This window comes from Salvelinus namaycush, chromosome 19 (assembly GCF_016432855.1).
Source record: "Salvelinus namaycush isolate Seneca chromosome 19, SaNama_1.0, whole genome shotgun sequence".
Lineage (NCBI taxonomy): Eukaryota > Metazoa > Chordata > Actinopteri > Salmoniformes > Salmonidae > Salvelinus > Salvelinus namaycush.
In genome coordinates, this window is record NC_052325.1 from 3004815 (window position 1) to 3030388 (window position 25574).

Here is a 25574-nt window from a genome sequence, read left to right on the forward strand (position 1 = left end):
CACTCCGAGGGCCCTCACCTCCTCCCTCAGGTGCTGCAGCACAGAACCAGTTACAACTGAAGTATCTGATAAGAAATTAGTTTGAGAAAAATAAATTTGTTTTATAACACAGCAGCCTCATATCATTGTAATGAACACGATGGGAGACAGAGAGCTGGTTTCAAGTGCAGGGCGCAGCAGGTGTTTATTAGTAAAGGACCACAGGAGGAGGCAGGTAGCTGAGTCCAGGGGCAGGCAGAAGGTCATACACAGGAGGAGGCAGGTAGCTGGGTCCAGGGGCAGGCAGAAGGTCATACACAGGAGGAGGCAGGTAGCTGGGTCCAGGGGCAGGCAGAAGGTCATACACAGGAGGAGGCAGGTAGCTGGGTCCAGGGGCAGGCAGAAGGTCATACACAGGAGGAGGCAGGTAGCTGGGTCCAGGGGCAGGCAGAAGGTCATACACAGGGGGTCCAAAAAGGCAACAGTACAGGCAGAGAAAAGGCTGGTAAAGTCGTCTGGGAGATCAGGCAATAACAGGAAATCTGATAGGCTAAAGTACAGGCAGGGAATAGGCCAAAGGTGTCGTTAGTGATGCAGGCAAAAACAATCAAACACAGGAGGATTAAATTACAGGACAAACAGCGCTCCGAATAGAAGTGTGTCACAAAACAAACAATACCTCACAATGATGGGGTGCAAAGAACTGAACTAAATAGTGTGTGATAATGACATACAGGTGTGTGAACAGGTGATCAGAATTCAGGTGATTGGGATCTGGAGAGAGAGCTGCGTTCAGGGGATCTATGTGTTTGAGAGTGTGGGCTGGAAAGTGGGCTGGAGAGTGAGCTGCGTTCAGGGGTGATCTATGTGTTTGAGAGTGTGAGCTGGAAAGTGGGCTGGAGAGTGAGCTGCGTTCAGGGGACCTGCCTGTTTGAGAGTGTGAGCTGGAAAGTGGGCTGGAGAGTGAGCTGCGTTCAGGGGGATCTACGTGTTTGAGAGTGTGAGCTGGAAAGTGGGCTGGAGAGTGAGCTGCGTTCAGGGGACCTGCCTGTTTGAGAGTGTGGGCTGGAAAGTGGGCTGGAGAGTGAGCTGCGTTCAGGGGGATCTACCTGTTTGAGAGTGTGAGCTGGAAAGTGGGCTGGAGAGTGAGCTGCGTTCAGGGGACCTGCCTGTTTGAGAGTGTGAGCTGGAAAGTGGGCTGGAGAGTGAGCTGCGTTCAGGGGACCTGCCTGTTTGAGAGTGTGAGCTGGAAAGTGGGCTGGAGAGTGAGCTGCGTTCAGGGGACCTGCCTGTTTGAGAATGTGAGCTGGAAAGTGGGCTGGAGAGTGAGCTGCGTTCAGGGGTGATCTATGTGTTTGAGAGTGTGAGCTGGAAAGTGGGCTGGAGAGTGAGCTGCGTTCAGGGGGATCTACCTGTTTGAGAGTGTGAGCTGGAAGCAGACGTTACAATCATCAGATAGGCCTACATGCACTGGTAACTCTTATTCATTTGGAAAAGTATCATTTTTTTCGTAATGTATTTTCTTTTATTCCATGATAATGTTATTACAAAATAGATTTGTGTCTGTGATTAGGGCATGTGAATATTAGAACATCTGCTAGGCTAAATGAACAAACTAGGCATGCATAGCTCACAATATGCTCCTCAAACCAAAGACTGGCCTAACTCCTGGTTATAAAAGTCAATTCAAAGGCATTGTAGAATGACTGTATAGTCATTTTTCTTTTCATTGGTAATTTATTCTAAAGAACACAGTCTAAATGCCAAATGTTTAGGCATGTTGTCGAAGTGGTACTGTTGATGAGTTGTTGAAATGCTGAGCGCACTCCTGCCAGCCTGTAGCTGTCACAATGTTTCACAATTTGTGTCTTAAATGGCAGGCCATAGCCTTTAAATAATAAAAATAATAATAATATTATAGCCTAAATAATTAATTTAAACTCCTTCTTAGGCTACCTAGCTTGCTCCTGACTGATTTAGAGTTAGCGTGTTGTTTAATAGCCTGTTGAACTGGTGAACGTTCATTGATAGTGACAGAATCACACACTGCTTCCCGGGCGAAGTCCATTTTCTTTTGTCTTCTTCTAGAAGGTTGTAGTGGAGCCTCCGAATGTCATAGACGAACCAAAGATATCCCGTATGCGTCGGTGGCATTTTACAGCTTGTTTCTAGCATAAAACATTGCGAACTAAAGCGTCGCTATGCATCCCTTCATATTGGTTTTGACAAATAAACAAGTTGTGGAGTGGGTCGAGGCTTGGCCCTTCGCTGGCCAATCAGAACGTGCTCCATGGGTTATACTGTATGTGGCTGCTTCATGTTGTCTTTTATGTATTGCCTTGGAATTAACTCAAATTCTAATGTTAGTCTGTCGTGGTTTGTTAAATAGCTTACAGAAACGAAAGGGCACATAGTGTGTTGTGAAATCTGTGATCCGGGTCAACAGCATCAATGTAAGAGTATAGCTTCCATCCCTCTCCTCGTCCCTACCTGTGCTCGAACCAGGGACCATCTACACACATCGACAACAGCCACCCTCGAAACATCGTTACCCATCGCTCCACAAAAGCCGCGGGAAGCAACTACTTGCAGAGCAAGGGGAACAACTACTTCAAGGTCTCAGAGGCGAGTGACGTCACCGATTGAAACGCTATTAGCGCGCACCCCGCAAACTAGCTAGCCATTTCACATCGGTTACATTGGTAACCGGTTTATAACAGCAATAAGGCACCTTGGGGGTTTGTTGTATATGGCCAATATACCACGGCTAAGGGCCTAATTGCTTGATTATTTTCCGGCCCCCAACCATCCGCTCAAGAAAGAAATTGGCCCGCGGCTGAATCTAGGTCCCAAGAGAGTTTTCATCTATATTTTTAGGTAGTTGTCTATTTACAACCACAAACCAAATGCTGGCACTAAGACCGCACTCAACCAGCTGTATAAGGCCATAAGAAAAACAAGAAAACACTCCTTCATAGGCGGCGCTCCTAGTGGCCGGCGGTTTTAGTGAAGGAAAATTGAAATCCTTCTTACCTAATGTCACCTGTGCAACTAGAGACGAAAAAAACTCTAGATCATCTGTATTCCACACACGGAGACACATTCAAAGCTCTCCCTCGCCCTCCATTTGTCAAGTCTGACCGTAACTCTATCCTCCTCATTCCTGCTTACAAGCAAAAACTCAAACAGGAAGTACCAGTGAAGCTCTCAATACGGGAGTGGTCCAATGAAGCGGATGCTAAGCAACAGGACTGTTTCCCTAGCACAGACTGGACGGGACTCATCCAATTGGATTGAGGAGTTTACCACATCCGTCACTAGCTTCATTAAGTGCATTGAAAATATGTACATATCCCATCCAGAAGCCATTGATTACAAGCAACACCCGCACTGAGCTAAAGGCCACTCACTAACGGGCTACCACCCGGTTACTCAACCCTGCACTTTAGAGGCTGCTGCCCCATATACATAGACATGGAATCCCTGGTCACTTTAATAATGTTTACATACTGCTTTACTCATCTCATATGTATATACTGTATTCTATTCTACTGTATTTTAGTCAATGCCAGTCCGATATTGCACATCCTAATATTTACATATTTCTTAATGCCATTATTTTACTTTTAGATCTGTGTGTATTGTTGTGAATAGTTAGATACTACTGCACTGTTGGAGCTAGGAACACAAGCATTTCACTACACTCGCAATAACATCTGTTAAATATGTGTATGTGACCAATACAATTTGATTTGATTTAGAGCTGCCTGCTTTCAAGGATAAGGCTCTGGAACTGTTGTTTAATTTTTAAGCTTTACCTCCAAATCCAATCTTTTAAAATGTATTTTGACCCGCTATATAGCTCCAATAAACCATTGAACGAAACGTTTTTTTTTTGTATTACTGTATTAATACACTGTCAGTGTGCCACTAGTCTGTTAGTGGGCCACTAGTCTAGTTGTATTACTGTATTAATACACTGTCAGTGGGCCACTAGTCTAGTTGTATTACTGTATTAATACACTGTTACTGGGCCACTAGTCTAGTTGTATTACTGTATTAATACACTGTCAGTGGGCCACTAGTCTAGTTGTATTACTGTATTAATACACTGTCAGTGGTCCACTAGTCTAGTTGTATTACTGTATTAATGCACTGTCAGTGGGCCACTAGTCTAGTTGTATTACTGTATTAATACACTGTTAGTGGGCCACTAGTCTAGTTGTATTACTGTATTAATACACTGTCAGTGGGCCACTAGTCTAGTTGTATTACTGTATTAATACACTGTCAGTGGGCCACTAGTCTAGTTGTATTACTGTATTAATACACTGTCAGTGGGCCACTAGTCTAGTTGTATTACTGTATTAATACACATATAAGCTGTACGTTCATTTCAAACCACTATAAATAGTATAAAATGAAGGGATCATGTTCTGTTCCCTTGTGCTCATCGCAATGCAACAGGCATACAGGGAAGGGCAACTGACGTTCCAGAACACTGACATATTCCTTCTCATTCTATCCCTCTCTTCGCCTCAGCTGTTTGTGACGTAGTCGTCGGGAGGTAAGACAGGAAAAGAGCTGTAGAAGTTTGGGGATTGCGGAGTTATGGTGCAGGGCAGGGCACGGAGGAAAACGGGCAACTCATAACGTTCAATAAATATATAATAGTCTTTAGGTATACCGAGTAATATTATTCCGTGGACCGCCTGTCACGAACTGTATTCCAAAGGGCTCTCCACAATAATTTATTTCCATTTTAAGAAGAGAGAGACAGAGACGGAAAGCATTCGCTGTTACTCCTAAAAAAAAAGGTACAGTCGTTTATTAATACCCGTTATCCATTCATGCGTGGGCCTATTTTTGTTGCTTTGGACTTTTCCGACAAAAAATTATATTGACTATCACCAGCGGTGGACTTTGTCTTTCAGTTCAGTCCAAAAAACAACATTGCCATTCCAATGCTACCGTAGCCCGTAGCCTACATGCTTACCATATTAGGCAATATTTAGTTACAATGTGTCCACGTCTTAAAACATTGTGTCTAGTCTGAAACACACTCCGGCTGGCTGCCGACGTTGTGTGTGTGTGTGTGTGTGTGTGTGTGTGTGTGTGTGTCTGTCTGTTGGCAGTTGTCTGGCAGTTGTCGGATGTCAGGTCTCGGGAGATCGAGTTGGAAAATAACCAAATAATATTGTGTCCTGCTTCCAGAGAGCTCAGAGTATATGGCCAATATCAGTGGGGTATACCCGTCCAACATTACCTTACGGTCCACGGTTTATTTGGTTGGTGCTGAATAGATTGACCGGGCTACAGGACGCTCCGTTCTCAATGATATCATTAGTCATTGTCAATTAATTCATGGCTTCATATCCCACCTGTTGAAGGCAAAACATTAACAGTGCATTAATACAGTAATACAACTAGACTAGTGGCCCACTAAAAGTGTATTGTAATGAAACAGGCAGGGAGCAGGTCTCGAACCCTCGACCCAAAGCCCAAAGTCCAGCGCGCTATCGACTGTGCTCCAAAAGCATGCTCGTGCGGCAGAGTCTATATCCGCGCTTATAAACCCAGGGTCGTTACAGTATTAATACAGTAATACAACCAGACTAGTGACCCAGTAACAGTGTATTAATACAGTAATACAACTAGACTAGTGGCCCACTGACAGTGTATTAATACAGTAATACAACTAGACTAGTGGCCCACTGACAGTGTATTAATACAGTAATACAACTAGACTAGTGGCCCACTGACAGTGTATTAATACAGTAATACAACTAGACTAGTGACCCAGTAACAGTGTATTAATACAGTAATACAACTAGACTAGTGGCCCAGTAACAGTGTATTAATACAGTAATACAACCAGACTAGTGGCCCACTGACAGTGTATTAATACAGTAATACAACTAGACTAGTGGCCCACTGACAGTGTATTAATACAGTAATACAACTAGACTAGTGGCCCACTGACAGACTAGTGGCCCACTGTTCATTGATACTCTTGTTTTAGTAGGGGTCTGCTCTGTTCTACATTTTGGGAGTTGAGACATAAAAAGGGTATCGTTACAAAGGTCAAGTTCTCGTCTATTACAGTAAAATAATGCACCTAAGCGTTTCAGCCAATTCTGTTGGACCAAACCTCAAATGCAAATAGCGAGTTTAAACCCCTTGTTGTCAGAGAGGAATAAGTGATCTTTCATCTTTGTTGTAAGTGGAAGGTGGAGAGGCTTGGTGTCTGTGGAGTGGGAAGGTGCACAGTCCACACAGGACAGAAGGAGGAGGGGCTTGGTGTCTGTGGAGTTGGAAGGTGCACAGTCCACACAGCACAGAAGGAGGAGGGGCTTGGTGTCTGTGGAGTGGGAAGGTGCACAGTCCACACAGCGCAGAAGGAGGAGGGGCTTGGTGTCTGTGGAGTGGGAAGGTGCACAGTCCACACAGCGCAGAAGGAGGAGGGGCTTGGTGTCTGTGGAGTGGGAAGGTGCACAGTCCACACAGCGCAGAAGGAGGAGGGGCTTGGTGTCTGTGGAGTGGGAAGGTGCACAGTCCACACAGGACAGAAGGAGGAGGGGCTTGGTGTCTGTGGAGTGGGAAGGTGCACAGTCCACACAGCACAGAAGGAGGAGGGGCTTGGTGTCTGTGGAGTAGGAAGGTGCACAGTCCACACAGCACAGAAGGAGGAGGGGCTTGGTGTCTGTGGAGTAGGAAGGTGCACAGTCCACACAGCACAGAAGGAGGAGGGGCTTGGTGTCTGTGGAGTGGGAAGGTGCACAGTCCACACAGCACAGAAGGAGGAGGGGCTTGGTGTCTGTGGAGTGGGAAGGTCCACAGTCCACACAGCACAGAAGGAGGAGGGGCTTGGTGTCTGTGGAGTGGGAAGGTCCACAGTCCACACAGCACAGAAGGAGGAGGGGCTTGGTGTCTGTGGAGTGGGAAGGTGCACAGTCCACACAGCGCAGAAGGAGGAGGGGCTTGGTGTCTGTGGAGTGGGAAGGTGCACAGTCCACACAGCGCAGAAGGAGGAGGTGCTTGGTGTCTGTGGAGTGGGAAGGTGCACAGTCCACACAGCGCAGAAGGAGGAGGGGCTCGGTGTCTGTGGAGTGGGAAGGTGCACAGTCCACACAGCGCAGAAGGAGGAGGGGCTCGGTGTCTGTGGAGTGGGAAGGTGCACAGTCCACACAGCGCAGAAGGAGGAGGGGCTTGGTGTCTGTGGAGTGGGAAGGTGCACAGTCCACACAGCGCAGAAGGAGGAGGGGCTTGGTGTCTGTGGAGTGGGAAGGTGCACAGTCCACACAGCACAGAAGGAGAAGGGGCTTGGTGTCTGTGGAGTGGGAAGGTGCACAGTCCACACAGGACAGAAGGAGGAGGGGCTTGGTGTCTGTGGAGTGGGAAGGTGCACAGTCCACACAGGACAGAAGGAGGAGGGGCTTGGTGTCTGTGGAGTGGGAAGGTGCACAGTCCACACAGGACAGAAGGAGGAGGGGCTTGGTGTCTGTGGAGTGGGAAGGTGCACAGTCCACACAGCACAGAAGGAGGGGCTTGGTGTCTGTGGAGTGGGAAGGTGCACAGTCCACACAGCACAGAAGGAGGAGGGGCTTGGTGTCTGTGGAGTGGGAAGGTGCACAGTCCACACAGCACAGAAGGAGGAGGGGCTTGGTGTCTGTGGAGTGGGAAGGTGCACAGTCCACACAGCACAGAAGGAGGAGGGGCTTGGTGTCTGTGGAGTAGGAAGTGGCCCAATTTGCAATTTCAACAGCCTGAACATATCACGTTTGTTTTGGTAAACCGACAAATGGGGAATTGTTTCCACTATCAACTTTTAGCTATGACTGACAGTCCATGAGATCATTACGATAGTTTTAAACATGGTTTGAAGCTATTTTATGTACAAAGAACAAAAAAAATGTCAACCACTACAATAAACAGTATGATTATAGAACCACAAATCCTGGTTTATGATAGGGTTAACACAGTTCTACTAAACTAATAAAGCAGTTTGATTGGTTAATCGATATGCCACAAGATAAGATGCCACGAGGCTTTAAAAGATCCAATTCATATGGTCATTGAGAACTATTGTTGTGTCTCTCCCACTGATGAGATTTGTGCTGTTGTCCACAGTTGCAGTGAGGTCAGTGAAGAAGACATGGTGGATTATTATGATGTTCTGGGAGTGTCAAGAAGCGCCTCTCCGGAGGACATCAAGAAGGCGTAAGTAAAGGACTGGTTCAAGGACTCATCCTACGCTATAATCTGTCTCTTTCCACTCCAAAATAGGCCTATATAGGCTTCATGTGCGCCCTGGACATAGAGAGATTTTTATTCTCTATTTTGGTTAGGTCAGGGTGTGACATGGGTGGGCATTATAGTTTCTTTATTTCTATGTTGGTGTGGTTCCCAATCAGAGGCAGCTGTCTATCGTTGTCTCTGATTGGGGATCATATATAAGTTGTCCTTTTTCGTTTGGGTTTTGTGTGTAGTTGTTTTCTGTTTATTGTCTGCACCTGACAGTTTTGGTTTTCCCTCTTTGTTATTTTGTTCGAGTGTTTTGAGTGATCAGATGATTTGCAATTAATTGCAAAGTCCCTCTTTGCCATGCAAATGAACTGAATCCCCCAAAACATTTCCACTGCATTTCAGCCCTGCCACAAAATGACCAGCTGACATCATGTCAGTGATTCTCTCGTTAACACAGGTGTGAGTGTTGACGAGAACAGGGCTGGAGATCATTCTGTCATGCTGATCGAGTTCGAATAACAGACTGGAAGCTTCAAAAGGAGGGTGGTGCTTGGAATTATTGTTCTTCCTCTGTCAACCATGGTTAACTGCAAGGAAGCACGTGCCGTCATCGTTGCTTTGCACAAAAAGGGATTCACAGGCAAGGATATTGCTGCCAGTAAGATTGCACCTAAATCAACCATTTATCGGATCATCAAGAATTTCAAGAGCGGTTCAATTGTTGTGAAGAAGGCTTCAGGGCGCCCAAGAAAGTCCAGCAAGTGCCAGGACCGTCTCCTAAAGTTTATTCACCTGCGGGATCGGGGCACCACCAGCACAGAGCATGCTCAGGAATGGCAGCAGGCAGGTGTGAGTGCATCTGCATGCACAGTGAGGCGAACACTTTTGGAGGATGGCCTGGTGTCAAGAAGGGCAACAAAGAAGCCACTTCTCTCCAGGAAAAACATCAGGGACAGACTGATATTCTGCAAAAGGTACAGGGATTGGACTGCTGAGGACTGGGGTAAAGTCATTTTCTCTGATGAATCCCCTTTCCGATTGTTTGGGGCATCGGGAAAAAAGCTTGTCCGGAGAAGATAAGGTGAGCGCTACCATCAGTCCTGTGTCATGCCAACAGTAAAGCATCCTGAGACTATTCATGTGTGGGGTTGCTTCTGAGCCAAGGGAGTGGGCTCACTCACAATTTTGCCTAAGAACACAGCCATGAATAAAGAATGGTACCAACACATCCTCCGAGAGCAACTTCTCCCAACCATCCAGGAACAGTTTGGTGACGAACAATGCCTTTTCCAGCATGATGGAGCACATTGCCATAAGGCAAAAGTGATAACTAAGTGGCTCGGGGAACAAAACATCGATATTTTGGGTCCATGGCCAGGAAACTCCCCAGAACTTAATCCCATTGAGAACATGTGGTCAATCCTCAATAGGCGGGTGAACAAACAAAAACCCACAAATTCTGACAAACGCTAAGTATTGATTATGCAAGAATGGGCTGCCATCAGTCAGGATGTGGCCCTGAAGTTAATTGACAGCATGCCAGGGCTGATTCCAGAGGTCTTGAAAAATTAGGGTCAACACTGCAAATATTGACTCTTTGCATCAACTTCATGTAACTGTCAATAAAAGCCTTTGACACTTATGAAATGCTTGTAATTATACTTCAGTATTCCATAGTAACATCTGACAAAAATATCTAAAGACACTGAGGCAGCAAACTTTGTGGAAATTAATATTTGTGTCATTCTCAAAACTTTTGGCCACGACTGTACACTGATTGAAGTAGATTTAACAAGTGACATCAATAAGGGATCATAGCTTTCACCTGGATTCACCTGGTCAGTCTCTCATGGAAAGAGCAGGTGTTCTTAATGTTTTGTATATAGTGCACTACTTTTGACCAGAGCCCCCAAGACTCCTGTCAAAAGTAGGGAATAGGGACTCAGCACCGTTTCTATAAGGATGATATATTCTATATATTTTAGTTTTCTGTAGTTTTCTATATATTATAGTTTTCTAAATATGATAGTTTTCTATATATTATAGTTTTCTATGGTCTTTTATAGTTTTCTGTATATTTTAGGTTTCTATACTATTCTGTAGTTTTCTATAGTCTTCCATGGTCTTCTATAGTCTTCCATGGTCTTCTATAGTCTTCCATGGTCTTCTATAGTCGTCCATGGTCTTCTATAGTCTTCCATGGTCTTCTATAGTCTTCTATAATCTTCTGTAGTCTTCTGTAGTCTTCTATAGTCTTCCATGGTCTTCTATAGTCTTCTATAATCTTCTGTAGTCTTCCATGGTCTTCTATAGTCTTCTGTAGTCTTCTGTAGTCTTCTATAGTCTTCTGTAGTCTTCTATAGTCTTCTATAGTCTTCTATAGTCTTCTGTAGTCTTCTATAGTCTTCCATAGTCTTCTATAGTCTTCTGTAGTCTTCTATAGTCTTCTATACTATTCTATAGTCTTCTGTAGTCTTCTATAGTCTTCCATAGTCTTCTATGGTCTTCCATGGTCTTCTATAGTCTTCCATGGTCTTCTATAGTCTTCTATAATCTTCTGTAGTCTTCTATAGTCTTCCATGGTCTTCTATAGTCTTCTATAATCTTCTGTAGTCTTCCATGGTCTTCTGTAGTCTTCCATAGTCTTCTATAGTCTTCTGTAGTCTTCTATAGTCTTCCATAGTCTTCTATAGTCTTCTATAGTCTTCTGTAGTCTTCTGTAGTCTTCTATAGTCTTCTATAGTCTTCTATACTATTCTATAGTCTTCTGTAGTCTTCTATAGTCATCCATAGTCTTCTATAGTCTTCTGTAGTTTTCTATACTATTCTATAGTCTTCTAGTCTTCTGTAGTCTTCTATGGTCTTCTATACTATTCTATAGTCTTCTGTAGTCTTCTATAGTCTTCCATAGTCTTCTATGGTCTTCTGTAGTCTTCTATAGTCTTCTATAGTTTCTATAGTCTTCTATAGTTTTTTAACAGTTTTCTATAGTCTTCTTTAGTCTATAGTTTTCTATTGTCGTCTATAGTCTTCTGTAGTCATCCATAGTTTTTAGGTTTCTATACTATTCTATAGTCTTCTATAGTCTACTATAGTTTTCTATAGTCTTCCGTAGTCTTCTGTAGTCTTCTATAGTCTTCTATAGTCTTCCATAATCTTCCGTAGTCTTCTATAGTCTTCTGTAGTCTTCCATAATCTTCCGTAGTCTTCTATAGTCTTCTGTAGTCTTCTATAGTCTTCTGTAGTCTTCTATAGTCTTCTATAATCTTCTATAGTTTTATGTAGTTTCTATAGTCTTCTATATATTTTAGTTTTCTATAGTCTTCTATAGTATTCTGTAGTTTTTTATAGTCTTCTATAGTTTTTAAAAATAGTTTTCTATAGTTTTATACAGTCTTCTATAGTTGTATACAGTCTTCTATAGTTTTATACAGTCTTCTATAGTCTTCTATAGTTTTATACAGTCTTCTATAGTATTCTATAGTTTTATACAGTCTTCTATAGTTTTATACAGTCTTCTATAGTCTTCTATAGTTTTATACAGTCTTCTATAGTTTTATACAGTCTTCTATAGTCTTCTATAGTTTTATACAGTCTTCTATAGTCTTCTATAGTTTTATACAGTCTTCTATAGTCTTCTATAGTTTTATACAGTCTTCTATAGTTTTATACAGTCTTCTGTAGTCTTCTATAGTTTTATACAGTCTTCTATAGTCTTCTATAGTTTTATAGTCTTCTATAGTTTTATACAGTCTTCTATAGTTTTATACAGTCTTCTGTAGTCTTCTATAGTTTTCTATAGTTTTATACAGTCTTCTATAGTCTTCTATAGTCTGTCTTCTATAGTCTTCTATAGTCTTCTATAGTCTTTGTCTTCTATAATCTTCTATAATCTTTGTCTTCTATAGTCTTTTATAGTCTTTGTCTTCTATAGTCTTCTATAATCTTCTATAATCTTTGTCTTCTATAGTCTTTGTCTTCTATAGTCTTCTATAGTCTTTGTCTTCTATAGTCTTCTATAATCTTTGTCTTCTATAGTCTTTGTCTTCTATAATCTTTGTCTTCTATAATCTTCTATAATCTTTGTCTTCTATAGTCTTCTATAGTCTGTCTTCTATAGTCTTCTATAGTCTTCTATAGTCTTTGTCTTCTATAATCTTCTATAATCTTTGTCTTCTATAGTCTTTTATAGTCTTTGTCTTCTATAGTCTTCTATAATCTTCTATAATCTTTGTCTTCTATAGTCTTTGTCTTCTATAGTCTTCTATAGTCTTTGTCTTCTATAGTCTTCTATAATCTTTGTCTTCTATAGTCTTTGTCTTCTATAATCTTTGTCTTCTATAGTCTTCTATAATCTTTGTCTTCTATAGTCTTCTATAGTCTTTGTCTTCTATAGTCTTCTATAGTCTTTGTCTTCTATAGTCTTTGTCTTCTATAGTCTTTGTCTTCTATATATCTTCTATAGTTTTTGTCTTCTATAGTCTTTGTCTTCTATAGTCTTTGTCTTCTATAGTTTTCTAGATTCTTCTATATATTTTAGTTTTCTATAGTCTTCTATTTTTTTAAATAGTTTCCATAGTCTTCTATGGTATTCTATCGTTTTCTATAGTCTATAGTTTCCTATAGTCTTCTATATATTTTAGTTTTCTATAGTATTCTATTGTTTTTAAAAATAGTTTTCTATGGTCTTCTATAGTCTTTTAATAGTTTTTTATAGTTTTCTATAGTCTATAGTATTCTTTGTTAAAAAAAAAAAAGTTTTCTTTAGTCTTTATTTTCGGTAGTCTTTACCTCACTTGTCCTCTGCTTGCTGTCCCCTCCAAAAAGGAACAGTGTTGTTGTCGAACTTTTCCTCTTGAAATAAGAGGATGCAGACAATTACATACATGTAGCCCTTGTCACGCCCTGACCTGAGTTATCTATGTTTTCTTTATTATTTTGGTTAGGTCAGGGTGTGACTAGGGTGGGTATGCTAGTTTTGTCATGTCTAGGGTTTTTGTATTTTGTAGGTCTAGGTATATATATGTCTATGGTGGCCTGATATGGTTCCCAATCAGAAGCAGCTGTTTATCGTTGTCTCTGATTGGGGACCATATTTAGGTAGCCATTTTCCCTTTGGTGTTCGTGGGTTCTTGTCTATGTGTAGTTGCCTGTCTGCACTATCCATATTAGCGTCACGGTTCGTTTTGTTATTTAGTTTGTTTGTTCAGTGTTCGTTCTTTTAATAAAGAAGAATGTACGCTTACCACGCTGCGCCTTGGTCTCCTCCTTACGACGGCCGTGACAGCCCTTTCCTGCAGTCAAATGACCTAGTGGCCTCAGGGGTGGAATGTTATTCATATTTTTCATAATCTCATAATGAATATAAAAATAAATAACAAAATACGCAGAAAATCTGGTGTTTCTATGTCAAACAATTTTGTTATATTTCAGTCTTCTGTGATGTATGTAAAGTGTAATATTGGTATACAAACTCAACATGTAATACATTTTAACTGTATATCTGACATGGTACACGTGTCTTATTTTTGTTAAGCTCATAACTATGTGTGTGAGGTGTATACTTTTGTTTCAAAGTAGATTTGTTTAAGACGACCAAGAAACACCCTATGTGACCCTGATTTAGCCCACTGCAGTAGAAGGTTTAAAGGCAGCTAATACAAGTTTTGTCAACAGTATTGAAGATGTTGCTGTGTGTGAAAGGTATTGAATGAGATAATAAACTGTATCTAATCTAATGTGAAGGTACAGGAAGCAGGCTCTGCGATGGCACCCGGACAAGAACCCAGACAACAAGGAGGAGGCGGAGAGGAAGTTTAAGGAGCTGGCTGAGGCCTATGAAGTTCTGTCAGACCGTAAGAGATACCACCACCTGGTTAAATCTGTTATTAACTTCATTATTGCCCTTGCTCTACTCTTCTGTGGACTTTAAACCTCTTAAGGATCCGCCCCTTTTCCCCCCATTTCTTTGTTGTTGCCTACAATGACATACCCAACTCTAACTGCCTGTAGCTCAGGCCCTGAAGCAAGGATATGCATATTCGTGGTACCATTTGAAAGGAAACACTTTGAAGTTTGTGGAAATGTGAAAGGAATGTAGGAGAATATAACACTATAGATCTGGTAAAAGATAATACAAAGAAAAAAACCAACCGTTCTTTAGCATTTTTTTTGTTCCATCATCTTTAAAAATGCAAGACAAAGGCCATAATGTATTATTCCAGCCCAGGTGCAATTTAGATTTTGGCCACTAGATGGCAGCAGTGTATGTGCAACCTTTTAGACTGATCCAATGAACCATTGCATTTATGTTAAAACTTTTGTATCAAGAATTCCCAAATGTGCCTAATTTGTTTATTAATAACTTTCATGTTCAAAATTGTGCACCCTCCTCAAACAATAGCATGGTATTTGTTCACTGTAATAGCTACTGTAAATTGGACAATGCAGTTAGATTAACCTCTCTGGGGTAGGTGGGACGCAATCGTCCCACCTGGCCAATAGCCAGGGAAAATGCAGAGCGCCAAATTCAAACAAAATGATATAAAAATCAAACTTTCATTAAATCACACATGTAAGATATCAAATTAAAGCTACACTCGTTGTGAATCCAGCCAACATGTCAGATTTCAAAAAGGCTTTTCGGCGAAAGCATAAAATGCTATTATCTGATGATAGCACAACAGTAAACAAAGAGAGTAGCATATTTCAACACTGCAGGCACGACAAAAAACGCAGAAATAAAAATATAATTCATGCCTTACCTTTGACGAACTTCTTTTATTGGCACTCCAATATGTCCTATAAACATCACAAATGGTCCTTTTGTTCGATTAATTCCATCGATATACGTATATCCAAAATGTCAATTTATTTTTACGCGTTTCATCCAGAAAAACACAGCTTCCAACTTGCGCAACGTCACTACAAAATATCTCAAAAGTTACATGTAAACTTCACCAAAACATTTCAAACTACTTTTGTAATACAACGTTAGGTATTTTTAAACGTTAATAATCGATCAAATTGAAGATGGGATGATCTGTGTTCAATACAAAAGAAAACAAACTGACGCAACTTTTCTGGTAATGTGCCTCTCTCAAACAATTTACTTCAAGTGACTCTCATTTAAGATGGCCGTACTTCTTCATTACACAAAGGAAAAACCTCAACCAATTTCCAAAGACTGGTGATATCCAGTGGAAGCGGTAGGAACTGCAAACAAGTCCCTTTGAAATCTGGTTTCCCAATGAAATATCATTGAAAAGACAGTGACCTCAAAAACAAAATTCTGAATGGTTTGTCCTCGGGGTTTTGCCTGCTACATAAGTTCTGTTATACTCACAGACATGATTCAAACAGTTTTAGAAACTTCAGAGTGTTTCCTATCCAAAGCTACTAATAATATGCATATCTTATATTCTGGGGATGAGTAGCAGGCAGTTGAATTTGGGCATGCTATTTATCCAAAAGTGAAAATGCTGCCCCCTACCCCGAAGAAGTTAACAAGAATTTAAGCTTTCTGTCAATATCAGATATGTCTATGTCCTGGGAAATTTTCTGGTTACTTACAACCTCATGCTAATCGCATTAGCCTACGTTAGCTCAACCGTCCCGTGGAAGGGACACCGAACCCGAAGACGTTGTTAATAACGGTCAGATAATGTGGCCTTATCTTTACAGGAAGCAAGCCAAAGGCATATGATACCTATGGCAAAGACAGAATGCCCAACAACACAGGTGAAGGAATCTCTCTGTTCTATCTCTTGGGGTTTTGTGTTCTATTCTGTTTTTGATCAGCCATGTTGGTAGTGTCCATATTTATCAATCAACATGTATTTATTTATCTCTCCCTCCAGGCTCCAGTAGTCACCCTGCTCCGGAAGATTTCCCAGGGTTCACCTTCACATTCCGCAGTCCAGAGGAAGTGTTTCGGGAATTCTTCGGTGGCCAGGATCCTTTCGCCAATTTCTTCGGTGGGGCTGACCGATATACTACGGTCCTTAAACAGTATCCTATGTCTTCATGTGCTTCTTAGTCAAGGCTAAATCTGATCGGGAAACCAGTCCGTCTGTGAATCTCAGCAGTTCAAACAAGCTACACGAACACTTCTTCCTGTCTCACTACCTCCTTGTATTGACTGCTCTCCCAGATGACTTTGCCTTTGGAAGAGGGATGCACAGTGGCGTCCATGGACATCCTGGCACTTCGAGGCTCGGCCCCAGTCGGTTCTCCTCCTTCCCCTCCGCCGGAGGTCAGTAATAAACAATGTTTACGTCCCAAAAATGGCCCCCTGTAAGCTATGTAGTGCACTACTTTCAACCAGGGCACATAATAGGGGAACAGAATGTCATTTGAATCAGAACTGATAACAACATGGTAATAACAACAACATGGTAATAACAACAACATGGTAATAACAACATGGTAATAACAACATGGTAATAATAACAACATGGTAATAACAACATGGTAATAACAACAACATGGTAATAACAACATGGTAATAATAACATGGTAATAATAACAACATGGTAATAATAACAACATGGTAATAATAACAACATGGTAATAATAACAACATGGTAATAACAACAACATGGTAATAACAACATGATAATAATAACAACATGGTAATAATAACATGGTAATAATAACAACATGGTAATAACAACAACATGGTAATAATAACAACATGGTAATAATAACAACATGGTAATAATAACAACATGATAATAACAACATGGTAATAATAACAACATGGTAATAATAACATGGTAATAATAACATGGTAATAATAACAACATGGTAATAATAACAACATGGTAATAACAACATGGTAATAACAACAACATGGTAATAATAACAACATGGTAATAATAACAACATGGTAATAATAACAACATGGTAACAACAACATGGTAATAATAACAACATGGTAATAATAACAACATGGTAATAATAACATGGTAATAATAACATGGTAATAACAACATGGTAATAACAACATGGTAATAATAACATGGTAATAATAACAACATGGTAATAATAACAACATGGTAATAACAACATGGTAATAACAACAACATGGTAATAATAACATGGTAATAATAACAACATGGTAATAATAACATGGTAATAACAACATGGTAATAACAACATGGTAATAATAACATGGTAATAATAACAACATGGTAATAACAACATGGTAATAATAACATGGTAATAATAACAACATGGTAATAATAACAACATGGTAATAACAACATGGTAATAACAACATGGTAATAACAACATGGTAATAACAACATGGTAATAATAACATGGTAATAACAACATGGTAATAACAACATGGTAATAATAACAACATGGTAATAATAACAACATGGTAATAATAACAACATGGTAATAATAACAACATGGTAATAACAACATGGTAATAATAACATGGTAATAATAACAACATGGTAATAACAACAACATGGTAATAATAACAACATGGTAATAATAACAACATGGTAATAACAACATGGTAATAATAATAACATGGTAATAATAACAACATGGTAATAATAACATGGTAATAATAACAACATGGTAATAATAACAACATGGTAATAATAACAACATGGTAATAATAATAACATGGTAATAATAATAACATGGTAATAACAACAACACGGTAATAATAACAACACGGTAATAATAACAACATGGTAATAATAATAACATGGTAATAATAATAACATGGTAATAACAACAACACGGTAATAATAACAACATGGTAATAATAACAACATGGTAATAATAACATGGTAATAATAACAACATGGTAATAATAACAACATGGTAATAACAACATGGTAATAATAACATGGTAATAACAACAACATGGTAATAATAACAACATGGTAATAATAACAACATGGTAATAACAACATGGTAATAATAACATGGTAATAATAACAACATGGTAATAATAACAACATGGTAATAATAACATGGTAATAACAACAACATGGTAATAATAACAACATGGTAATAACAACATGGTAATAACAACATGGTAATAATAACATGGTAATAATAACAACATGGTAATAACAACAACATGGTAATAATAACAACATGGTAATAATAACAACATGGTAATAATAATAACATGGTAATAATAACAACATGGTAATAATAACATGGTAATAATAACAACATGGTAATAATAACAACATGGTAATAATAACAACATGGTAATAATAACAACATGGTAATAATAACAACATGGTAATAATAACAACATGGTAATAATAACAACATGGTAATAATAATAACATGGTAATAATAACAACATGGTAATAACAACATGGTAATAACAACATGGTAATAATAACAACATGGTAATAATGACATGGTAATAATAACAACATGGTAATAATAACAACATGGTAATAATAACATGGTAATAACAACAACATGGTAATAACAACAACATGGTGGTAATAACAACATGGTAATAATAACAACATGGTAATAATAACAACATGGTAATAATAACAACATGGTAATAATAACAACATGGTAATAACAACATGGTAATAATAACAACATGGTAATAATAATAACATGGTAATAATAACAACATGGTAATAACAACATGGTAATAACAACATGGTAATAATAACAACATGGTAATAATGACATGGTAATAATAACAACATGGTAATAATAACAACATGGTAATAATAACATGGTAATAACAACAACATGGTAATAACAACAACATGGTGGTAATAACAACATGGTAATAATAACAACATGGTAATAATAACAACATGGTAATAACAACAACATGGTAATAACAACAACATGGTAATAACAACAACATGGTAATAATAACATGGTAATAATAACAACATGGTAATAATAACAACATGGTAATAATAACAACATGGTAATAATAATAACATGGTAATAATAACAACATGGTAATAATAACATGGTAATAATAACAACATGGTAATAATAACAACATGGTAATAACAACATGGTAATAATAACAACATGGTAATAATAACAACATGGTAATAACAACAACATGGTAATAATAATAACATGGTAATAATAACAACATGGTAATAATAACATGGTAATAATAACAACATGGTAATAATAACATGGTAATAATAACAACATGGTAATAATAACAACATGGTAATAACAACATGGTAATAATAACATGGTAATAATAACAACATGGTAATAATAACAACATGGTAATAACAACAACATGGTAATAACAACATGGTAATAACAACAACATGGTAATAACAACAACATGGTAATAACAACATGGTAATAATAACAACATGGTAATAATAACATGGTAATAATAACAACATGGTAATAATAACAACATGGTAATAATAACAACATGGTAATAACAACAACATGGTAATAATAACAACATGGTAATAACAACATGGTAATAATAACAACATGGTAACAATAACAACATGGTAATAATAACAACATGGTAATAATAATAACATGGTAATAATAACAACATGGTAATAATAACAACATGGTAATAACAACAACATGGTAATAACAACAACATGGTAATAATAACAACATGGTAATAATAACAACATGGTAATAACAACAACAAGGTAATAATAACAACATGGTAATAATAACAACATGGTAATAATAACAACATGGTAATAATAACAACATGGTAATAATAACATGGTAATAATAACAACATGGTAATAATAACAACATGGTAACAACAACATGGTAATAACAACATGGTAATAATAACAACATGGTAATAATAACAACATGGTAATAACAACATGGTAATAACAACAACATGGTAATAATAACAACATGGTAATAATAACAACATGGTAATAACAACAACATGGTAATAACAACAACATGGTAATAATAACAACATGGTAATAATAACAACATGGTAATAACAACATGGTAATAATAACATGGTAATAATAACAACATGGTAATAATAACATGGTAATAATAACAACATGGTAATAATAACAACATGGTAATAATAACAACATGGTAATAACAACAACATGGTAATAATAACAACATGGTAATAATAACAACATGGTAACAACAACATGGTAATAACAACATGGTAATAATAACAACATGGTAATAATAACAACATGGTAATAACAACATGGTAATAACAACAACATGGTAATAATAACAACATGGTAATAATAACAACATGGTAATAACAACAACATGGTAATAACAACAACATGGTAATAATAACAACATGGTAATAATAACAACATGGTAATAACAACATGGTAATAATAACATGGTAATAATAACAACATGGTAATAATAACATGGTAATAATAACAACATGGTAATAATAACAACATGGTAATAACAACATGGTAATAATAACATGGTAATAATAACAACATGGTAATAATAACAACATGGTAATAATAACAACATGGTAATAACAACAACATGGTAATAACAACATGGTAATAACAACAACATGGTAATAACAACAACATGGTAATAACAACATGGTAATAATAACAACATGGTAATAATAACATGGTAATAATAACAACATGGTAATAATAACAACATGGTAATAATAACAACATGGTAATAACAACAACATGGTAATAATAACAACATGGTAATAACAACATGGTAATAATAACAACATGGTAATAATAACAACATGGTAATAACAACATGGTAATAATAACAACATGGTAATAATAACAACATGGTAATAATAACAACATGGTAATAACAACAACATGGTAATAATAACAACATGGTAATAATAACAACATGGTAATAATAACAACATGGTAATAACAACAACATGGTGGTAATAACAACATGGTAATAACAACAACATGTAATAATAACAACATGGTAATAACAACATGGTAATAACACATTTATATCAGCTCCATTCACTGATTAGTTCATTAGTTCCATTCTGACCGGTCCTCCTCCTCCTCCTCCTCCTCCTCCTCCCCGTCTTTCACAGTGCATGACTTCACCTCTTTCTCCTCCTCCATGGGTGGAATGGATGGGATGGACCGCATTGGAGGAAGGATGGGGAATTTCAAGTCTGTCTCCACCTCTACGCGCGTCATCAACGGCAAACGCACCACCACCAAGAAGTCAGTTCTCTGTTCTCTCTCTTTCTCTGTTCTCTGTTCTCTCTCTTTCTCTGTTCTCTCTCTGTTCTCTGTTTTCTGTTCTCTCTCTTTCTCTGTTCTCTGTTCTCTCTCTTTCTCTGTTCTCTCTCTTTCTCTGTTCTCTCTCTGTTCTCTGTTTTCTGTTCTCTCTCTTTCTCTGTTCTCTGTTCTCTCTCTTTCTCTGTTCTCTCTCTGTTCTCTGTTTTCTGTTCTCTCTCTTTCTCTGTTCTCTCTCTTTCTCTGTTCTCTCTCTTTCTCTGTTCTCTGTTCTCTCTCTTTCTCAGTTCTCTGTTCTCTCTCTTTCTCTGTTTTCTGTACGGCCACTGAAGTGTGTTTTAGGGAATCTTCTCTTTACTTGCTTCCCAAAATGTGATGATGATGTGGATGATCACTGTTCTTGATCTGCCAGGATCAAAGAAAACGGTCAGGAGAGAACAGAGATCGAGGAAGACGGGGTCTTGAAGACGGTGCTCATCAATGGTAATCCATCCACCCTGTATCCATCCCTTCCCTCATCCAGTTCCCTTTCAACTGTTCTTACAGGAATGTGTCTGTGTTGTTCTCCCTCCTGTCCCCCACCTGTCCCCCTCCTGACCCCCACCTGACCCCCTCCTGTCCCCCTCATGACCCTCCTAACCCCCTCCTTTCTCCCTCCTGTCCCCCTCCTTTCTCCCTCCTGTCCCCCTCCTGTCCCCCTCCTGTCCCCCACCTGTCCCCCTCCTGACACCCTCCTGTCCCCCTCATGACCCTCCTGTCCCCCACCTGACCCCCTCCTGTCCCCCTCATGACCCTCCTAACCCCCTCCTTTCTCCCTCCTGTCCCCCTCCTTTCTCCCTCCTGTCCCCCACCTGACCCCCTCCTGTCCCCCTCATGACCCTCCTAACCCCCTACTTTCTCCCTCCTGTCCCCCTCCTTTCTCCCTCCTGTCCCCCACCTGACCCCCTCCTGTCCCCCTCATGACCCTCCTAACCCCCTCCTTTCTCCCTCCTGTCCCCCTCTTGTTCCCCTCATGACCCCCTCCTGTACCCCTCCTGACACCCTCATCACCCCCTTCTGTACCCCTCCTGACACCCTCATCACCCCCTCCTGTACCCCTCCTGACACCCTCATCACCCCCTTCTGTACCCCTCCTGACACCCTCATCACCCCCTTCTGTACCCCTCCTGACACCCTCATCACCCCCTTCTGTACCCCTCCTGACACCCTCATCACCCCCTCCTGTACCCCTCCTGACACCCTCATCACCCCCTTCTGTACCCCTCCTGACACCCTCATCACCCCCTCCTGTACCCCTCCTGACACCCTCATCACCCCCTCCTGTACCCCTCCTGACACCCTCATCACCCCCTCCTGTACCCCTCCTGACACCCTCATCACCCCCTCCTGTACCCCTCCTGACACCCTCATCACCCCCTTCTGTACCCCTCCTGACACCCTCATCACCCCCTTCTGTACCCCTCCTGACACCCTCATCACCCCCTTCTGTACCCCTCCTGACACCCTCATCACCCCCTTCTGTACCCCTCCTGACACCCTCATCACCCCCTTCTGTACCCCTCCTGTCCCCCTCCTGACCCCCTTCGTACCCCTCCTGACACCCTCATCACCCCCTTCTGTACCCCTCCTGACACCCTCATCACCCCCTCCTGTCCCCCTCCTGACCCCCTTCGTACCCCCTCCTGACCCCCAGGTGTGGAGGATGAGTTGTCTTTGTCTCCAGAGCTCAGCAAGAGAGACCAACCGCCCCCCAGTCAACCCTCACACACAGCCAGGCAACACCTCCAGCAGCAGGCAGAGAGGATGGTACCAGTGGAGCTCCAGACCCAGACCCATCCACACCGACCAAGCCCCATCTCTGACCCCCGGTCTATGGCCCAGAGCTCCTTCAGCTCATCCTCCTACTTCCACTGCCCTGACGTCCCCAGTGAGGAGAAGGAAGATCTCCAGATGGCCTATAGACTGTCTGAGATGGAGGCCCGGCAGAGAGCGTCCGTCGCGACTTCGGCAGCAGACGTCCTCTCAGGTGCTGGGGGTGTGGTGGTGGTGGGGAGGGTGGTCCCGGTGGGGAGGGTGGTCCCAGGCCCAGGCCAGCTTAGAACACCAGAGGAGACGTCAGGGGACATGTCGCCACACAGCAGCCCATCTCCGCTGAACCACAGGGAGCTACCAGAGGGGGTCCCAGAGCCTCCTACACACCCCCAGGAGCAGAGAGGCACTGGGGATCCTGCTGCTAAAACCACCAGCAGCAGCACTGGAAAAATGAAAAATAAGTGTTGCTGTGTGATGTGTTGAGTTTATGGTGTGTGTGTGTGTGTGTGTGTGTGTGTGTTGATTGTATGGTTTGTGTGTTTGTGTGTGTATGTGTGAGTGAGTGTGATGCTCAGGGCAGAGGACAGACAGGAGACCACTGGTCTCAGTTCTACTCTGGTGTTATGCTGACAATGACCATCATAAAGTATACTGTATATTATAAACTGGTTCGTTTGACCCCTGAATGCTGATTGGCTGACAGCCGTGGTATATCAGACCGTATACCACAGGTATGAAAAAACATTTATTTTGACTAATTACGTTGGTAACCAGTTTATAATAGCAATAAGGCACCTCGGAGGTTTGTGATATATGGCCAATATACCACGGCTAAGGACTGTATCCAGGAACTCCGCTTTGCGTCGTGAGTAAGAACAGCCCTTAGCCGTGGCATATTGGCCATATACCATACCTCCTCGGGCCTTATTATTATTATTCTTTTTAAATTAAATTTCATTTAAATTTTTTTTTTTTTTTTTTCTTATTGGATATTCGAAACATACAATATACCTGCAGTGAAGCCGCTCAATAACTACATCATACCAGTCATCCAACAGATTCCCATTCAGAGCGACACACAGAAGCATCCAGGGTCAATGCCCTGCTCAATCCTCCCCCCACAGTTCCCCAATAGCTGTCCCTCAACCATTCGATACCCCTCCCACAGTCCCCCCCCCCCCGGGAAAAAACAAAAACAATATTTAATTCCATTCCCCACCCCCAAGAACCCCCCAATGCACCAACAACCAAGAGAACTAAAGAGAAAAAAGGAAAAGACAGAAGAAAACAGCAAACAACAATGAAACAAAATAAAAATAATAATACATTTAAAACAAAGGACGTCAAGGACAACTGAAATTATAACAGCAATGCCAACTGTATATGTTTGTGTGCATGTCTGGCACTATTACATGTATGTGTGTGTGTTCTTGTATGTGTTTATTTGAATGAGAGTGTGTGTATATGCATGTGTACAAACACCTGCACGGCATCAGCCTCAGGCAAACCGGCATTAGTTGTAAAAACATTGCCACTTAGTGTCATTCAAATGTACTTTTTAATTGTGTTTTATTTTGACTTAAAAAAAAAAACTTTTATCTTTGACCATCAGTCTATCTCTCACACAGCAACTCCACTCCCACTTGTCTCCAATTCCACATCCCAACCCTCAGCTTCCCTCAGCCCATCCCATCTATCTCTCACACAGCAACTCCACTCCCACTTGTCTCCAATTCCACATCCCAACCCTCAGCTCCCCTCAGCCCATCCCATCTATCTCTGCTGGCCACCCTCAGCTCCCCTCAGCCCATCCCATCTATCTCTGCTGGCCACCCTCAGCTTCCCTCAGCCCATCCCATCTATCTCTGCTGGCCACCCTCAGCTCCCCTCGGCCCATCCCATCTATCTCTGCTGGCCACCCACTTCCTGTTTCTACGCAACACATATCTTTCAACTATGCTATGATGTTTAATGTACAATTTCAATCTATCTAATCGAATAGAATCCACAGATTGCGAGTTGAAGATAAATACTTTTACTAAGAGTATTAGTATATTAGTAATTGACTGACCCGGTCTCTCCAGATCTCCTAACAGTACTATTTCTAGGGTCAATTTTAGATCAATGCTATGCATTTTCAGCCATTCCTGAACCTGAGACCAGAAACAGGCTACCTGAGGGCAATACCAAAATAAATGGTCTATTGATTCTGTATCCTCACAACAAAATCTGCAGAGCTTCGATGATTTCATGCCCCAAATATTCAACATTTTGTTGGTGGCAAGAATTTTATATAATAATTTTAGCTGAAAAGCACGA

General features: G+C 40.3%; 1 protein-coding gene across 1 annotated transcript; it reads left to right on the plus strand.

Moving 5' to 3' along the window:
- Positions 1–4553: 4553 nt before the first annotated feature.
- dnajb2 (DnaJ heat shock protein family (Hsp40) member B2) lies at positions 4554–23997 on the plus strand. The gene is made up of 9 exons (XM_039014386.1): positions 4554–4796; positions 8110–8199; positions 13972–14081; positions 15910–15966; positions 16086–16202; positions 16379–16480; positions 21293–21428; positions 21856–21926; positions 23137–23997. The coding sequence occupies exons 2-9, from the start codon at positions 8135–8137 to the stop codon at positions 23736–23738; spliced, it is 1260 nt and encodes a 419-aa protein (XP_038870314.1). The 5' UTR covers positions 4554–4796; positions 8110–8134; the 3' UTR covers positions 23739–23997.
- The last annotated feature ends 1577 nt before the right edge of the window (positions 23998–25574 follow it).